At 35.1% G+C, this 19,656-nt stretch overlaps 1 protein-coding gene across 1 annotated transcript in view; it reads right to left on the bottom strand.

Annotated features, from left to right (window-relative positions):
• SUGCT (succinyl-CoA:glutarate-CoA transferase) overlaps positions 1 to 19,656 on the bottom strand; it is a 317,029-nt gene that overhangs the window by 64,560 nt on the left and 232,813 nt on the right. The window contains exon 10 of the mRNA XM_012654527.1: positions 2,401 to 2,472. Within this exon, the coding sequence (XP_012509981.1) occupies positions 2,401 to 2,472 (72 nt within the window). The remainder of the gene's footprint in view (positions 1 to 2,400; positions 2,473 to 19,656) is intronic.

Genomic DNA, 19,656 nt, shown 5'->3' on the forward strand with positions numbered 1-19,656 from the left:
AACAATTTTGATGGGCTCATTGTCAAAAACTGAGAACCTCACCTTCTATAAGGCCAGTTTGAATAATGAACTCCTCAATAATAAATAAATCTGAATAAAAAATACTTAGAAGAAATTCACTCGCTATATATGACTGGGAGGGGAGGAGAACGGGGGAACAGATAATTTTTTCTTAGGTGAAGTTTTTAGGGCAAATTTACATGTAAGGATATAATTATGAAGATTTGAAAAAGTCAATCAAATTGCAGCATTCTGATGCCTAGTAAACGATGTAAATAACACTAAAATCCTATACACATAAAACTTTTCATCTGAGAATCTCAAAGAGTTGTATAGGCATTGCCTTAACGGCTCACAACAGGGATTATCATTCCTAACTCACATGTGGGCAAATCAAGGTCAAGTATGCCATTCTCTGAGGCCCTCTGATACTCTACTTTTTAAAAAATGTGTAATAACACATTATAACAATAAATCATATTTTAGTACTAAACTTATGGCAAATATTCTTCTTTGAAATAAAAATCTTTCAAAAAATGTTCTTATGGATATTTATGAGGAAGTTCAAAAGTTTCAAATTGATCAGCAGTAATGAATCAAAAATAAAAAGAATTCAGTACAGTTATTTTCAACAGTGAAGAATATGTCAACCAGTAATTTTCTCCCCCCACTCAACTTTCTGGAGAGAGAAAACTCCAAAACATATGGCCCAGGAAGAAAATCTGTACTCGTTTATAGCAATGAACTGACTTTTACATCTCTGCAGTTAGAGTACGCAAATGACTTCACAGGCAACAGCTTCCGTATGGTTCATATTTTTAACATTGACCGTTCATAATAAAGATTCTTTGATCCCAGATCAAATGTTTGAATCAATTTTCTCTACACTTATTCAGAGCCACCATTATAAAAGCACCCCTCTTTCCCACCTCAGATGTTCCAGCCCTTCGTGCAGTCGGAACTATCTCTATTTGTCACCTTCTCCATGGTACTTTCCACCCTTTTGCTGTGGTTTTAGCTCTGCTTGTTAATCTCTCATACAAAAGAGGCACAGTAATAAATGATTTTTGTACATAATAAGATAACTACAATAAATAATTCATAGGCATCTTTCATAAAACTGAAAGTTCATGGTAATATGGTTAGTACAAAATGAATCCTTTCTCCATCAGAAAAAGAAAAAAAATCCTCAATAGGTAAGGCCTTAGGATACATGTAAAAAAATAAAAATAAAACAAATATATTTTTAAAAAACTGGATTCTATTTCTGAGATTAAAAGTGGAAAAAGTGAATAGATACCTAAAGCCTTACATTGAAACAAAAGACCAAAGTGTAGATAAATAGTAAAAACATCAAATCAATAAAAAAGTCTAGGCAATGCTAAAAATCTAGACTACCCCTAACAAAAAATTATTTTAAATGATTCCGAAGCCTTTTTTTAAGGCCTCATTGAAGAACAACACTTTTAATATAGCCTTAATTCCTAAATGCTTAAAACATAAATCTTATGGAAAGGTACTCACTAAGCAAATGCTAAGTTGAAAAAAAAATGTTTTAAATTTTTAGTAGTAAATAAAATAAACTTGGGAGTAGATTAATTATATTCGGGTCTAATTAAACTGGAAGGAAGGAAGGAAGGAAAGAAGCAAGGAAGAGGGGCCGGGCACGGTGGCTCACCCCTGTAATCCTAGCACTGTGGGAGGCCGAGGCGGGCGGATCGTTCTGAGCTCAGGACTTCGAGGCCAGCCTGAGCAAGAGCGAGACCCTGTCTCTACCAAAAAATGGAAAGAAATTAATTGGACAGCTAAAACTATATGTAGAAAAAATTAGCCGGGCATGGTGGCGCGTGCCTGTGGTCCCAGCTACTCGGGAGGCTGAGACAGTAGGATTGCTTGAGCCCAGGGGTTTGAGGTTGCTGTGAGCTAGGCTGATGCCACGGCATTCGTCCCAGGCAAGAGAGTGAGACTCTGTCTCAAAAAAAAAAAAAAGAAAGAAGCAAGGAAGGAAGAAAGGAAAGAAGGAAGGGAGAGAGAAAGAGAAGGAGAGAAGGAGAGAGGGAAGAAGGGAAAGAGAAATCTCAGTGTTAAAAATCCCTTTAAAATTAATTTTTTTTTCTTTCCCTTTTTATTTGGACTGGTTGATAGGTCAAGTTTTAGGATAATTTAAGCTACTATCATTCTTCATTTCAAAATACAGCAGAATATCACAATAAAAAAACACAAAGTGCTAATTCAGACTCTGCTCTAATCATTTATAAATATAAAAATGGTATACTGTTAAGCGCTACCACAGGAAGTCCTAAGTCGATTATGTTCTAGGCAAACTTGAACTTTCCCGGCTTTGCAAAAAGTGAATTGTTGCATATATATCATCTACCCATCCCAAAAATTATAGATTACCTTGCACACAGTAGCGAACTGTTCGTTATTTCCTGCTCCAACTACAAGATAGCTGTCCTTGGTTTTAAAAGCCTAAAATAAATAAATACATAGGTAAATATATGTTTATATGTTGACAAGACTATAAAAATTGGCTTTAATACATTTTGGTTACATTTTATGTCTTCGCCTCACCCAAGCGAGGATTAGAGGCATGCCCTTCCCCTCTGCAATGCTCACCATGTCCTTTAGTTGTGGGTTTACACCCCCATCCTCCTAATCCCTGGAGAATACTACTGCCATGTGAGCACCATAATGTTAACCAGTTAGTGCCAATTTGATGGCGAGTACAAGTGGAGCCCATTCTTCCAATCTTGTGATACCTCACTTCAGATAATGGGCTCAAGTTCAATCCAGGATAAGAGGTTCTAGATCACTGTCATTTCTTACGATTGAGTAATATTACATTGTATACATATACCAAATTTTAATAATCCACTCATGAATTGACGGGCACTTGGGTTGTTTCCACATCTTTGCAATAGTGAATTGTGCTGCCATAAACAGTCGGGTGCAGATGTCTCTATTATAGCGTTTCTTTTGCTCTTTTGGGTAGATGCCTAATAGTGCTATTGCTGGATGGAATGGTATTTCTATTTTTAGCTCTTTGAGGTATCTCCAAATTCTTTTCCACAGAGGTTGCACTAATTTGCAGTCCCACCAGCAGTGTAAGAGTGTTCTTGTCTCTCTATATCCTAGCCAGCATTTGTTGTTTTGGGATTTTTGGATAGAGGCCAATCTCACTGGGGTTAGGTGATATCTCGTTGTGGTTTTGATTTGCATTTCTCTAATGATTAGAGATGTTGAGCATCTTTTTATATGTTTGCTAGCCACTATTCTGTCTTCTTTTGAAAAGTTTCTGTTCATTTCCTTTGCCTATTTGTTGATAGGGTTGTTTGATTTTTTTCTTGTTGATTTTTTTAAGTTCTAGGTAGAGTCTTGTTATCAGCCCTTTATCGGATGTGTAGAAAGCAAATATAAAAACAAAAAAATAAAAATAAATAAAAAAAATTGGCTTTAATATCTAAAACATCTACAAAGAAATCTTGTTCTAAAGCAACGTTATTAATTAATTTAATATAAACTAATTAGTATTTTTCCTATTATATTTGGATAGTTGTTTTCGTTAGGAATTTCAAAGTACTTCCTAGCTCTTTCACTAACTGTTATAACATTGAATAAAAAAGAGTGACTCAGAAAAGTAAATACTAGAGTTTTATTATAACTCATACCATGAAATTCTGTATTTGTTACAGTTTGGATTAATGTTGAATTTTTCAAAGTTTTATGGTTTATTTGTTCTCATTTTTCTTTGTAGGGAAAATAACATTGGAGGGCAAGAGCGCTGTCTTCTACAAAGTGTAAAAAGAATAGATGACAAAAAGGAAGGAGAAAAAGAAAGAAGGGAGAGTGAGTTGAGGGAGCTACATTTCTTCTTTAAATATCTCAGATGTAAACTTTTGGGCATTTTTCACTTTTTAGTAGCAAAAATTGACATATCAGGATCTCTCTGGACCTCATGTGGCTTTATGTACCTGAAAATGTCTCTCCCTTTTTAGAGATAGGTTCATCTGGACAGCAACAGACCTATAACTGATTGACACTTTCACCACCCACAGCCCTATCCCGTCTGGGGAACTTCTCAGCACTCCTTTCTCCACGTATGATCATCACAGTGCAGTTGGAAGAACCACACCTGCGTTCAGAAGGCCTCACTCATTCTTATTTTCCCAAAGCAAATGAACTCTTTGAATTTCCTTTCTTTCCATATAAAAATTACTCTGTATCTTTACTTACTCCTGCCTCTGAGAAGGACAACTTCTATCTTCCCTGACACAGCTCACTCCTATGCTGACGAACTTGGTGTCACCTTCATCCACATCCTCCAGAACTCTGATCAATCATTTTTAATCCCTTCATTTCCACTAAATCTTTCCCTCAGGCCTACATATAGACTCATGCCTCCATGGAAAATATCGTTAACAGCAAGAAAATAAAATTTCAATCAATTCTTATACCCTTCTCAAGCTATCTTGAATTTTTCTTTCTTCCCTCCATTTCTAAATGACATAAAAGTACCACTTGCCTACACTTCCTCACCAATACCACATTTCAGTGTTTTTTGTTATCTGGATTCTTAGCCTATCATTACACTGAAACTATACTTTCTTTGACCCATCTGCATTATTTGATACTTTAACCATCCCCTCCTTCAGGAACCTGTCATCTCTAGGCTCTGTCCAGGTTCATCTCCTATCTCTCTGACCTGCAGGATTTTCTTCTCCTCAGCCTTCAGCATTCCTTAAACATCGGTCTTTGGTCTTTCATTTCATTTGCTTCTTACGGTAACCACTAGCCACATGTGGCCATTAAATTTAAATAAACTAAAATTAAATTAGCCAGTCACAAAACGACCACTTATTGTGATTCCATTTATATGAAATGTCTAAAATAGGCAAATTCGTGGAGACAGAAAAAAGATTAGTGGCTGCCTAAGACCGGGGAAATTGGGGGTTTAAGGGGAGTGACAGCTAATGAGTACCGGGTTTCTTGATAGGGTAATGAAAACGAAGTGTGGTGATGGCTGCACGACTCTGAATGCACTAAAAATCATTGAATTGTACACTTAAAATGGGTGAATTATATGGCATGTGAATTATATCTCAATGAAGCTGTTATTTTTTAAAATTTAATTAATTCAGACCCACAGTCACACTAGCTCCATGTCAAGCATTCAATACCCACATGTGGCTGGTAGCTACTGCGTTCGACAGCACAGATACAGAACATTTCCATCATACAGAATGTTCTGTTGTACGGTGCTGGTAGACTGGAGCTGACAGATTGTATAATGTATTTTTTCTCTTAGTCGTTTTACTAGGCCTAACATGATAACTGAAGAATGTTAGGTAATTAATAAATGCTTGGTAAATATTAATGAATCAATTAAATGATTGCCTTCAGATAACAGAATTATAGCTAAAATGGATCCCAAGTAAAACACTATAACAAGGTTTTATTCTACTTACACTGTTGCTTTATTTGGTAAGGAATGCTATTAAGATATCACATGATATCTTAAATATTTTTAAACATTTATTTGAAGATTTTAAAGATGTTCCCTTGTCCACAAGGACAAAAGCAAAGTCAGTGTCATAGATTATGCATTTGTGTTTCTCAAACTACAGAAAGGAAATCTGCAACAGAGCTGTGAGTGAGCTACAGAGGATTTTGAGCTTAAGTGTCTCAACAAAGCACTGGTAACTGTGAAGTTACACGGGTTGTTTGCCAGCTTTTTTTGTGGGGAAGGGTGAGGTGGGGAGCAGATAAGTAAATGTGATGTTAACAATGTTTGTTGCCAAATATAATGTGAAGAAAGGTTTTCAAAATTTTGGATCAGTGACATGTTCAGTAAGTTCATGTTTGGGAGGGGTATTAATTTCCTTTTAATAAATGAAGAATTGCCTGTTTCTTCCTTTAGTCTGTACCACATCTTGAAATGTATCTTTATCATTATAAAAGTTTAAAAATTTTAAGCCGAGATAACCAGTCCATGATCATAGGAAAGTGAAGACCTAGTAGCAGCTGAAATACCAGAATATAATCAAACTAAAGATCACCAAATAGATTTTTCAAGGATTGAAGTAAGATTGAGTTCTTTTAATAATTATTTTTGTTCCTTGTTATTATTGCTACAGTATTTATTTAATAAATATAATTTAAATAAGACCATTTTAAAAAATAATACATTACCACTATAGAAAACTGGACAAGGACAGAAAACATAAGGAGGAATAAAATTATCCATGACACCATCACCCAGAAAAAAATATCTGTTAATAAGGTAGGATAATTCTTTCTAGTCTCTCTGTATTCATTTTTACATAATTAATATCTTACTGTACATAAATATCTGGTCTGCTTTTTTTTCCATTTAACATCCTATCACAAGCATTTTTGAATATCATTGTTTTTAGTGACCCAAAATATCTATTTCAAAATTTGTTTAAATATTCTAAGTTCATTTAAACTGGAGGGTGTTTTTGGTTTTTTTAAAAACCAAGCCCTATACCATACAGTTTATATCACAAATAAAAAATTATTTAATTTCATAGTGAAACTCTGAAACAAAATGTGTGGTCTAATTAACATCCTTTAAAAGCTATCCTTGCCTCAATAAGACATATAGATATAGTAGCAAAATGAATCCAAGCTCTGCCATTTACTGAACTTGTGTGTTATCAGGCAAGCTACATCATTTCAGAGCCTTAATTTTTATATCAGTACTTCTGTTTAGAATTATTATAATGACTAAATTCATAAAAGTATATTTATGTATTCAGCAAATATTTAATGACATAACTTACTATGTGCCAAAGTCTGGGTACAGTGTCCTTGTAAAGGACAAGCTATGGTCCTTTACATGAGACTGACATTCTAGTAAAGAAACAGACATTAATCAAATATTCACACAAATAATTATAAGCAGTGGCAGATACTATAAAAGTATATGACACAATGAGATCTTACAATAGTTGGATTTAATCTTATTTTGGTTGGGGGCTGTGAAGGTAGAAAAGATTCCCTAGAAAGTGATCTCTGAACTCAGATCTAAGAATTCATAGGCATTAAGTAGGTAAAGGGCTGGGGGAGAAGGAGGCTATTATTGGCAAAGTGGACTATATGTGCAAAGGACCTGTGATAGAAAGAAGCAACAACCATGAGAAAACAAGAGGAAGAGCAGCACAGTTGAGGCTGCAGAGGTAGGCACGGAGCCAGATAAAGTCGAAGGCCATATGAAATGTTATTTATCATAAAATTAATGGGAAGTCACTAAAAGGACTTAAATGATAATGTTTGCATCGGAAGATCTTCCTAGTTGCAATGTGGAGAACCGAACAGAGGATAAGGTTGGAAATAAAAATATTGACGGGTCAAGGGATTAGGTGTCCCAGTGAAACTGAAGAACTTCCTGAGCAAACAGGAGACATATGAACAAAAAGGGATGAAGGTTCAGTGATAGTTCCTCTAGTTAGAGCAGTTTCAGATGTAATATACTACCACACCTGAGAGACTGGGGGTGGACCTATAAGGTCCAAGAGTAGAGAATACTGAGCAGATGTGAAGGCAGAGAAATAAGAAGGTCAATCTAGAATTTCTGTTGCTCTTGGAAGTTTCTAGTTCTTCCCAGAGACTTTGCTTTCTGAGCTTCCAGACACACTAGCTGGTTTGATGATGTCCTAATTATTAAGAGGAGTAAAGATGAAAACACAAAAGGACTTTTAGAAGTTCCATATCAACTCAATATAACATTTAATACAATGGAAAAAGGAAAAAACGTATAATTGGAACTTCCTGTGTTAGCTTCTTAAGTTCTTAAGCTACTATAGCAGTGCATCTAGCGTTTTCCCCGGCCTAAATAAAATATGTACAATGGGTACTACGTCTACATCAAAAACAAGAGCATAAACTTCAAGCCTTCCTGGGGCTACTTACTTTTTAACAAGATTTTCTTCCACAAAAGGTAACCATTGCTAAATGACTTCATCATCCACTGGAAAAAGACATTCCATGAAGTTTAACTCACTGCCATGAGAACGTTTTCTGGAATGTCAAGCAGTTATTGACTTCTGGGTCTGTGCTAGTACATTGTGACAAATATAGAGCACTATTTCCTACCACTAACAGTTCAGTTCACCTTATGGTGCTGGAGCTGGGCTGAGCCAGATGGCAATGAGGCACAGACTGCTTACAAATCAAGAACAGTGTCATCTATGGATAGAACAATGCAGCAAATGGGAAATGAGCCCAGGAGTCTCCAGTTTCACCTACTACCAATTTGGCTTTATCTGTGCATTTTTCAGATGGAATAAACCATTTCAAGAACTCATTGCTAAATACAAGCCCTTGCCTTGAATTAAGTAATTCCAGAGTAGCCTTGAAAACAATGTTATATACCGATTTCCTTTCCTGGATTCAGGCTAGGATTTGCTAATTCCACAGGAAGTTTGAATGTTCAGGGTATTCTTGAGATTCTTCAAATCAATTAAATTTTACTTGAGATCAAACATATCTAAGATTTTCAATCATTCAGTTTCTGATACTGGATGTGGAAGTAATGGCAAGGAGGGAAATGAGCAACTGTCTCGAGTTTTGTATAATCTTCACAAGTTGTCAATGGATATTATTTTGCTTATAAAGAAAGTTCTTTGTGAGGAAAGCCTGTTGTTATTCAACAAAGAAGTCATCATGTATCTTGGACAGAATGTAAAATAGCACATGGAGTTTTTCTTCCTGATAAGTATAGGCTAGAAACTGATTTTGATGGTCCTGAACTAATTTGATTATAAAGAATCTTAAGGCAGATTATTTTCCTACCAAAAGCAACTACTATTTAATGGAAAGTAATGAAAAAATACTGGACAGGAGTCCATGTTGATTTTTCAAGAACACTCCAAGGTAAAAATTCTTTGACTGCATAAAATATTAATATTTTATGTACTCTTCATTGTATCTCAAACATGTTACAACAATCAGAGTTCCATGCTGGTTATATACCATACATGAAAATATCATTTCTGACAATGAGCCTACATTTACCTCCAACTGGTTAAAGGCATTTATAGACCAGAATTTTAGTCAAGCTGTCACTACACTTAACTACTTCAAGGGAAGAATTAACCTAGAAAAGAATATCAACTATAATTACAAAAAGAATATTCTAAAGTGGGTTATAGAATGGATTGCCAATAAGGTGTCCCAAGCATATCTTAATTTCATCATACCTCAGGATCTGTCAATGACAAAACATAGGGCATACACATTAAGACAGAGATTAGGTTGAGGACCTGACATGAGACCTGCCCACTAGACCTAGCATTGAAGTATAGGTCTAGGTGACAGAGTTTCAGCCTAAAGTATGGGAAATCTGAATAAGCATGGTTCAGGAAAGCAGTCAGCAAGACAAAGTATGAGGGTATGGGAAGTGAGTAGGTGGGAAATTTGATAGAACAATTTTCTTGAAACTCATAGAGTAGGTATTTGACCCATGAGATGGACAGCCAGAGGCAGCAGGGTGTCAGCTATGAGGATGAGGCTCAGAAATTGAGTTCCACCATCCTGGGCAGTATAGTAAGACCCTGTCTCTACAAAAAAACATTAAAAAATTAGCCAACATGGTGGTACAAGGAGGCTGAGGCAGGAGGATCGGTTGAGCCCAGGAGTTTCAGGGTACAGTGAGCTGGGATGACACTGCTGCGCGATAGCCCAGGCAACAGAGTGAGACTCTGTGTCAAAAAAATTAAAGAAATTTAGCTCCAAATTTCCACATAAACGATTGTGATAGCAAGGCAAAGGATGGAGGGACAGGAACCAGGAGGTTAACTCAACAAGAAACTCAGAGAGTACAGACAGAAGCAGAAGCCCAAGCCTTTGAACAAAGGAATATAAAGCAAGGAGAATGACCTCTGGTGAGTGTAATTGTCTGGAGAGCAGAGAAGAGCAACTTAGAGTTCAACATGCTAGCCTACTACAGTTACATCCAGGATCTAGGACAATATCTGGTATATATTAATAAGAAGAACTTAATACAATCTGTTAAATCAATGCCAATGTATAAATGCTGGATTACAACAATGGAGGCAATTCAAGAAATATTAGACACTACATAAAAGGCTTAGTGACAACGAGGAAGCATGACATAGAGGGGAGGAGGAAATATCAAGTACTCAAAAATAAGGACCAACTGAGAATGGCCAGCACACTAAGAATTGATTCCCACAATAAACTTCCTTCCTCACAGATGCTCACCCAAGTTTAATGGTGAAGATAAGTTAAAGTGAGATGGTGACTATGTTTCCATTAGGAATTCCAGGTGTGTCCTGCAGTTAGAACCAGGAGAGCCTCAGTTCCTCAATTAGGTACTTCTCATTCTTCTTACCACGGCCAAAATTTAGCCTTGAAGCATATAAGATCAGCCTCAGCATCCTTTCCAGCAAACACTCCATGTAGATACTACCAAATAATTGGACATGACACTGGAAGTAAAATGTATTTGCCATCTAAATATAAAATGAGTTTCTGTCCAGGAGCTTAGAAGCTAAAGTGTACAGACTCTCAAAACATTTTTGGGCTTGGCAAACCATGGAAAGTGTGAATGATTACTCAGCTCGTTCAGTGGAGAATGAGTGCTTATGGGAGGGCCCTGCTGACCCACAGGAGCAGGAAAAATGTAGTCCTCATGGAATAACTAAGTATCTAAAGCAAGTCAACTCCAGGTTCAGAAAAAGCTTAAGGGAAGGTTCTATCTGAGAGATTTATAGTCATCTCTAACTGTAAAAAGTGACAGAAAAGATAGCAGGATACAAGCATCTGGTATGATCTTAATGAGATTGCCATATTCCAGGGTCTGGACTTGTTCTTTATGAGGCTCATTTCTTGTCCTGGGTGATCAGACCTGCAAGTCTAACTCAGGCCACCTAACATGCACATGAGATTCAGGTGATAGCAGAAGGATGAACTGGTACCATACAGGAAGAAAGAACTATATTACAAGCCAGAATATTTAAAGACTATACAATTAATGAATTCTGTCCCTGAGAAACTAATAATCAGAAGGCAAAATGACCAGAAAGTTGAACCTGGTTTAATTACTTCCTATCTCAAGTCCCTATGGATCTGGATACTGAGTTAAGCTTGAATCTGCCAACAGAAAGACAGTAGACCCTTCTGTGTGTGACTATGAAGAGAGAAAAAAATAAGATCAGGCTTGTTCAAAGGAGGAAGCCATGCTGAATTGCTAGAGAATGAAGATCTCAAAATGCACCTCGACCATTTTCAGTCTATGAAATATTCACAAGAAAAAACAAGATGCAATCTGAATATTATTCTGTACATACTATGTTTCAATTACCCAAAAGAGTTGGACTCACATGGGCACATATATAATAGCATGAGTAAGGTCATGGGAGTATTATGCAAGATTTGCAACAAAATCTAGACCAACTAGGAAGCTGTCCTTTCCAAAGTAAGTTAACAGTGGAACCATTAGTAACATTGTCACAAAACAACATGAAAAAAATTTTAGTAAGTTTTTCCAGTAGGTCAGAAGGTAGAGAAAGCAATAATTCTGTACAGATCTCCACAACTACTTAAGATGAGATATTCAGTATTTCTATGGTCCCTGTTAATACAGGTCATATTAGCTAAAGGGTCAAGGGTAGCAGAGAGACTTTGGTTTGTTTTTTGTTTGTTTTGTTTTGTTTTTTACAATTTATTTATCTGCTTCAGTAATTGTTATATTTTAGTTCCTCTGGGATTCCTGCTCTGTAAATAAAGGTGCAAACTATTTAGGAATTTTTATGCACGATAACAGAATGTGCTGAAAATAATTTATCATTGCTTATCTCCCAAACACGACAGTTCTTCTTCCCAATTACATTGGATATGTTTAATTTCTACTCCACCCCAAGCCCCTTAATGAAGCAGCTCTCTATATTATGCAACTAACCATTCCTCATTCCTGGTTGAATGAAATAATCTCGATATCATTCCCATGACAGCCAGTAGATTTACTGGGCATGGTACAATCGCATCACCTTGAAGATTCAAAAGGTCATGTGGAGGTGGGGCTGGGAGGTCCATATTAGGCTTAAGTAAGTAAATAAGAAAGACTAAAACTGAGATAAAAGACCAGACTACACAAAAGAAACAGAAATATGGACTAAGAACTGCCTTATTCCTAATGGCATCCTGATTCTCATGAATCTGAAATACAGGTCTTCGCCTGTATAAAGGTAGTCTATAAAGACTGAAAGAGGTGGCTAGCCTTCCAAATGTGCAGGTCTCAACATGAACTTATAAGGCAAACAAACCACAGCAAAAGACAAACAAGAAAACAGGGCCCAATCAGAGGACCAAAATCAATTTCAAAAAACCAACCCTAAAGAAACAGAGGTATACTAATTACTTGATGAAGATTTCAAAATAATCATTATAATGCTGCTCAATGACCCCAGGAAAATGATATATAAACGAAATGAGAATATCAACATGGACAGAAAACAAACAAACAAAAAAGGACAAAACAGAAATTTTGGAGCTGAAAGACACTAACTAAATTGAAAAATTCACTAAAGGGATTCAATAGCAGACTTGAGAAAGTGGAAGAAAGAATCAACAAACTCAAACACAGGTCATTGGAAATTACCCAGTGAAAGGAGTAACTAATACCTTTTATATTAACCTGGATGGAACTGGAGATCAGTCTTCTAAGTGAAGTATCACAGGAATGGAAAAACAAACACCACACATACTCACCATTAAAATTGGAGCTAATCGATCAACACTTATGTGCATACATGGAAATAACATTCATTGGAAATCAAGTAGGTGGGGGGAGGGGATGGGGAAATTCACACCTAACGGGTACAATGCACACTTACCTGGGTGATGGGCACTCTTATAACTTTGATTCAAATGATGCAAAAGCAATTTATGTAACCAAGACATTTCCACTCCTATAATATTCTGAAATTAAAAAAAAAAAGGAAAAAAAGGAGCAAAAAGAAAAAAGAATGAGAAAAGGAGAAGACAGTTTAAGAAAGTATGGAACACTACCAAGTGGACCAATATACACATTATAGAAGTTCACAAGGAAGAGAGAGAAACAGCAGACAGGTTATTTGAAGAAATAATGGCGAAAAACTTCCCAATCCAGAGAAGAAAACGAACATCCAGATTCAAAAAGCCCAAAAGTCACCAACTATAATAAACACAAAGAAGTCCACACAGACATATGTTATAATCAAATTGTCAAAAGGCAAAGGAATAATTTTGAAAGCAGCAAGATAAAAGTGACTCATCATGTACAAGGGGTCTCCATAAGACTATCAGTGTTTTGTGCTTTTTTTTTTTTTCGTTTTTCAGAAGAAGCCTTGCAGACCAGAAGAGAATGGGATAATATTTTGAAAATGCTGGGGTAAAAAAATGACAACCAAAAAAATACCATATCAGTGAAACTGTCCTTCAAAAATGAGGAGAGATATAGAAGGAAAGTTTCTCAACATAATAAAGGCCATTTAATAAAAAGCCACAGCTAACATTAAAATGAATGAGGAAAAAACTAAATGCTTTTCCATGAAGATTCAATACAAGGCAGAGATGCCCACTCTTACCACTTCTATTTAACATAGTACTGAAAGTACTAGCATAAGAAGTCAGACAAGAAAAAGAAATAAAAGACATCCAAATCAGAAAGGTAGAAGCAGAATCATCTCTATTTCCAGATGTCATGATCCCATATGTAAAAAAATCCAAAGATTCCACAAAGAAACTATCTGAACTTATAAATGAATTCATTAAAGTTGCAGGATACAAAATCAACACACAAAAATCAATGGCATTTTTATACACAAGTATCAACCTAACTGAAAAAAAAAATCATGAAAAGAATCTCATTTGTGATATCATAAAAAAGAAACCAAAATAAAATACCTAGAAATAAATTTAACCAAGGAGGTGAACGATCTGGACACTGGAAACTATAAAACATTGATGAAAGAAATTAAAGAAGTCAGAAATAAACAGAAAGATACCCCATGCTCATTGATCACAAGAATTAATATTGTTAAAGTGTCCATACTGGCCAAAGCAATACACAGATTCAATGTAATTGCTGTCAAAATCTCAATATCATTCTTCATAGAAATAAAAAAAAAACAATCATAAAGTTCTTATGGAACCATGAAAGACCCCAACTAGTCAAAAAACATTCTGAGAAGGAAAAACAGAGTAGAAAGCATCACACTTCCTAATTTAAAATTATATTACAAAGTTATAATTATCAAAAACAACATGATACTGACATAAAAACAGACACATAGACCAGTGGAACTAGATAGAGAGCCCAGAAATAAATCCAAACATATACCACCAACTTATTTTTGACAAGGACATAAAGAAGACATAATGGGAAAAGGGTAATCTCTTCAATAAACGGTGCTGGGAAAATTGGATTTCCACATGCAAAAGAATAAAATTGAACCCTTATCTTACACCATAGAGAAAAATCAACTCAAAATGGATAAAAGACCAAAATATAAGACAAGAAACTATAAAACTCCTAGAAGAACACATAAGAAATGATTTTTTTGGAAATCACACCAAAACCTCAGGCTGCAAAAGAAAAAATAAATATATGGGTATGCATCGAACTAAAAGTCTTCTGAATAGCAAAGGAAATTATCAACAAAATGAAATGGCAGCTTAGAGATTAAAAAAAATCTGATAAGGGGTTAATATCTAAAATTTATAAAGAACTCATACAACTCTTTAGTGGAAAACAACTCCATTAAAAAATGGCAAAAGATCTGAAAAGACTTTTCTTCACAGAAGACACAAAAATAGCCAACAGGTACAGGAAAAAGTGTTTACCATCATTAATCATCAGGTAAATGCAAATCGAAACCACTATGACATACCACCTCACACCCATTAGGATGGTTATTATAAAGATGTCAAAAGATAGCAAATTTTGGCAAGGTTGCGAAGAAAAGGGAACTCTTGTACACCATTGGTGGAAATGTACATTGGTACAGCCACTATGGAAAATAGTATTGATTTCTTAAAAAAATTAAAAATAGAACTACAGTATGACCCAGCAATTCCTCTTTGGGGCGTGTACCCAAAGGAATTGAAATCACCACCTCATAATCTGAACTCCTATGTTCAGTGAAGCATTATTCACAATAGCCAAGATATGGAAACAACATAAATATCCATCAATGGACAAATAGGTAAAGAAACTGTGGTACATACATATGATGCAATACCATTCAGCCCTAAAAAAAGAACAAGATTTTGCCATTTGCCACACCATGTAAGACCCCGGAGAACTTTGTGTTAAGTGAAAAAATCCACACACAGAAAACTATTGCATTATTTCACTTAATATGTAGGATCCTTTTTAAAAATTCAAATATACAGAGATAGAGAACAAGGCAGTGGTTACTAGGGATGAGGGCCAGGGGAGGAAATGGAGAAATACAGGTCAGAAGATACAAAGTGGCAGATATGCAGAATAAGCAAGTCTAGAGATCTAATGTGCAACATGAGGACTATAGGTAATAAAATTATACTGTATATGAGATTCATGCTAAATGAGTAGATTTTAGCTGCTCTTGCCACAATAACAAAAAAATGGGTAATTATGTGAGATGATGGATATGTTAATTTGCTTCACTATAGTAACCATTTTACTCTCTATATGTATAACATAACATCATGTTGTATACCTTAAATATAAATAATTTAAAAATGTATTTAAAAAAGAAAAAAAATGAGGGGAAATAAGGACTATCCCAGGTAAACAAAAGCTAAGGGAGTTCTTCACCATTTGACCTGCCTTACAAGAGGTCTCCCTTTAAGACTTGTCTTAAAGGGAGCCCTTCAAGGTGAAATGAAAGGATACTAGACAGCAACATGAAAGCATAGGAAAGTATAAAGCTCACTGATAAAGTTAAATATACAGACAAATACAGAATAATGTAATACTATAATGGCGGTATGTAAACACTATTAATTCTCATATAGAAGTTAAAAGGCAAAAGTATAAAAAATTACTATAACTATAAAAATAGGTTAATGGATACACAATACAAAATATGTGTAACTTGTGACATCAATAACATAAAGTGAGGGGGAAAAATAGAGTTTTAGTATGCAATGAAAGTTAAGTAGTTATCAGCTTAAAATAGATTGTTATAAGATGTTTTATGTAAGCCCCATGGTAATGACAAAGAAAATACCTATAGAACATACACAAAAAGAGAGAGAAAGGAGAGAGAGATTTAACATGTCACTACAAAAATCAATGAAACACAAAGAAAGATAATGAGAGGGGTAAAGAGAGGAAAAGCTACAGGATAGAAAGTAATAAACAAATGACAATAGTAAGTTCTTCCATATCAGTAATTACTTTAAATGTCAATGGATTAAACTCTCCAATCAAAAGAGATAGAGTGGCTTAATGGATTGAAAAAATCTAACTATAATATATGCTGTGGACAAAAGACTCACTTTAGATTTAAGGATACACACAGGCTGAAAGTGAAGAAATGGAAAAAGTAGTTCATGTAAATGGTAACTAAAAGAGAGCTGAAGTGGCCATACTTAGACAAAATAGACTTTAAGTCAGAAACTATCACAAGAGATACAGAACGACATTATGTAATGAAAAAAGGGTCAATTTACCAGGAATATATAACAGTGATAAGTATATATGCACCTAATATCAAAGCACTCACATATATACGAAGTGAGGATTGACAGAGCTGAAAGAAGAAATAGACAGCAATACAATAACAGTAGGAGATTTCAATATCCCATTTTGAATCACGAATAGAACATGAATATACAAAATTCAACACCTTTCATGATAAAAACACTCAACAACCAAGAAATAGAAGGAAATTGCTTCAACATAATAAAGGCCATATACAAAAAGCCCACAACCAACAACATACTTAACAGCAAAAACCTGAAAGCTTTTCTTCTAAGATCAGGAAAAGGAAAGGATGCCTAATCTTGCCACTTTTATTCAGTATAGTACTGGAAGTCCTAGCCAAATCAATTAGGCAAGAAAAAGAAATGAAAGGCATCCAAATCAGAAAGGAAGAAGTAACATTATCTCTGTTCACTGATGACATGATCTTATATGTAGAAAATCCTAAAGATTCCACACCAAAAAAAAAAAAAAAATCTGTTAGAACTAATGAAAACTCAGCAAAGTTTAAGGATACAAAGCCAATACACAAAAAAAATGAGTTATATTTCAATACACTAACTGGGAAATATCTGACAAGGAAGTTAGGGAAACATCTCGTTTACAATAGCATCAAAAAAATACTTAGAAATAAATTTAACCAAGAAGACAAAAAGCTTGCACATTGAAAACTATAAAACAGTGCTGAAAGAAATTAAAGAAAGTATAAATAAATGGAGAGACATCCCATGTTCATAAAGTGTAAGACTTACTATTGTTAAAATGTCCATACCACCCAAAGGGATCTACAGATTCAATGCAATCTCTATCAGAATTCCACTGGCACTTTTTGCAGAAATAAAAAGAAAAATGATCCTAATATTCATATGGGGATACAAAGAACTCCAAATAGCTAAAACAATCAAGTAAGAATAAAGCTGGAGACCTCACACTTCCTAAATTCAAAACTTATCATAAAGGCAGACATATAGGCCAAGAGAACAAAATAGGGAGTCCAAAAATAAACTCATACATATTTGGTCAAATGATCTTTGGCAAGGGTGCCAAAACTACACAGTGGAAAAAGGATAGTCTCTTCAACAAATGGTGATGGGAAAACTGTATATACACTTACAAGAGACTTAAATTATACCATACACAAAAATCAACTCAAAATAGATTAAAGACTTAAATGTAGGACCTGAAACTATAAAACTCCTAGAAGAAATATAGTGGAAAAGCTTCATAACATCGGTCTTGGCAATGATTTCTTGGATATGATACTAAAAGCACAGGCAACAAAAGCAAAATTAGACAAGTGGGACTACATCAAACCAAAACACTTCTGTGCAGTAAGGAAACAATCAACACAGTAAAAAGGCAACCTATGGAATAAAAAATATTTGTAAACCATATATCTGATAAGTGGTTAATATCCAAAATATATAAGGAACTCCTAAAATTCAATAGCATAAAAACAAATAACCTGATTTAAAAATGGGCAAAGGATTTGACTAGACATTTCTCCAATAGGTATGTGAAAAGATGCTCAATATCATTAATCATCAGGGAAATGCAAATCAAACCCACAATGAAATATCATCTCACATCTGTTAGGATGACTATCATTGAAAAAGAAAAAAGAAAGAAGAAAGAAAGAAAAGAAGAGAGAAAGAAAAGAAGTGTTAGTGAGAATGCAGAGAAATTGGAACCCTTGTGCGCTGTTGGCAGGAATGTAAAATGATGCAGCCACTAATGAAAACAGTATGGAAGTTCCTCAAAAAATGAAAAATAAAACTACCATATGATCCAGCAATCCTACTTCTGGATATTTATTCAAAAGAATTGAAAATAGGATCTCAAACAGCTCCTGTGTTCACTGCAACATTATTCACAATAGCCAAGAATTGGAAACAACCTAAATGTCCATTAATAAATAAATGGATAAACAAAATGTGGTACAGAAATATAATGGACTATATTATTAAAAATTTAATATTTTTAATTATTTAATTTTAATATTTATTAATATTTAAATGTAATATTATTTTTTAATAGTATTAAAAATAAGTAAATCCCATCACATGCTATATCAACGAACCTTGAGGACATTATACTAAGTGAAATAAGCCATCCACAGATGGAATGGGTATGATTCTACTTATACGGAGTATCTGAAGTATTCATATTCACAGAAGCAGAAAGTGCAAGGATGGTTGACAGGGGCTGAGGAAAGGGGAAATGGGAAGTTTCTGCTCAATGGATACAAAATTTCAGTCATAAAAGATGAAAAAATTCTAGAAATCTGCTGTACAACAATGTGCATGTAGTTAACAATACCGTGCTGTACACTTATAAATTTGTTAAGAGAGCAGATCTAATGTTATGTGTTTTTTACTACAATAAAAAGAGAGAAAACATGATGGGAAGATCATAGTTAATTAGCTGAAAGCCTTCAGGTACTACACCTCTGGGATATAATTCAGCAGTCTCATGTTCCTGGTGCTCCCAGCCAACGAATCAGCACCAGAGTCTGACCTTTCCTGCCCAACACAGGATTCCAGTAATAGGCAATCTTTGCTTTAGGGCTCCCCTTGGCATGGTCAAGATTTTCTCAGAGCTGCATCTTCCTTCTTTCCCTCTCCCTTCCCAAGTGTCATATCCTGCATTACAGGCTGCAGGCCCCCCTAACCCCACCCCCCACCCCCACCTATTCCTGCTCCACAGGTATTCCTCCCAGTGAGGCTCCTGCATGTCTAATTCAGCCTTGGCATCTCCTTCTCAGAGAACCCGAACTGCCACCATGACTGATTATGCGGTTAAAATAAAAACAAGGCAGAACTGAATACTGAACGACAATAATATGTAAGCTGAGGGATGAGTAGAGTTAAAACATTGCTCATAATGTTTGACAGGAAGGCGGAGATATTAAAAGTTAAAAGTTATTTTAAGTGATC

This window comes from Propithecus coquereli, unplaced genomic scaffold (genome assembly GCF_000956105.1).
Source record: "Propithecus coquereli isolate 6110/MARCELLA unplaced genomic scaffold, Pcoq_1.0 Scaffold441, whole genome shotgun sequence".
NCBI lineage: Eukaryota > Metazoa > Chordata > Mammalia > Primates > Indriidae > Propithecus > Propithecus coquereli.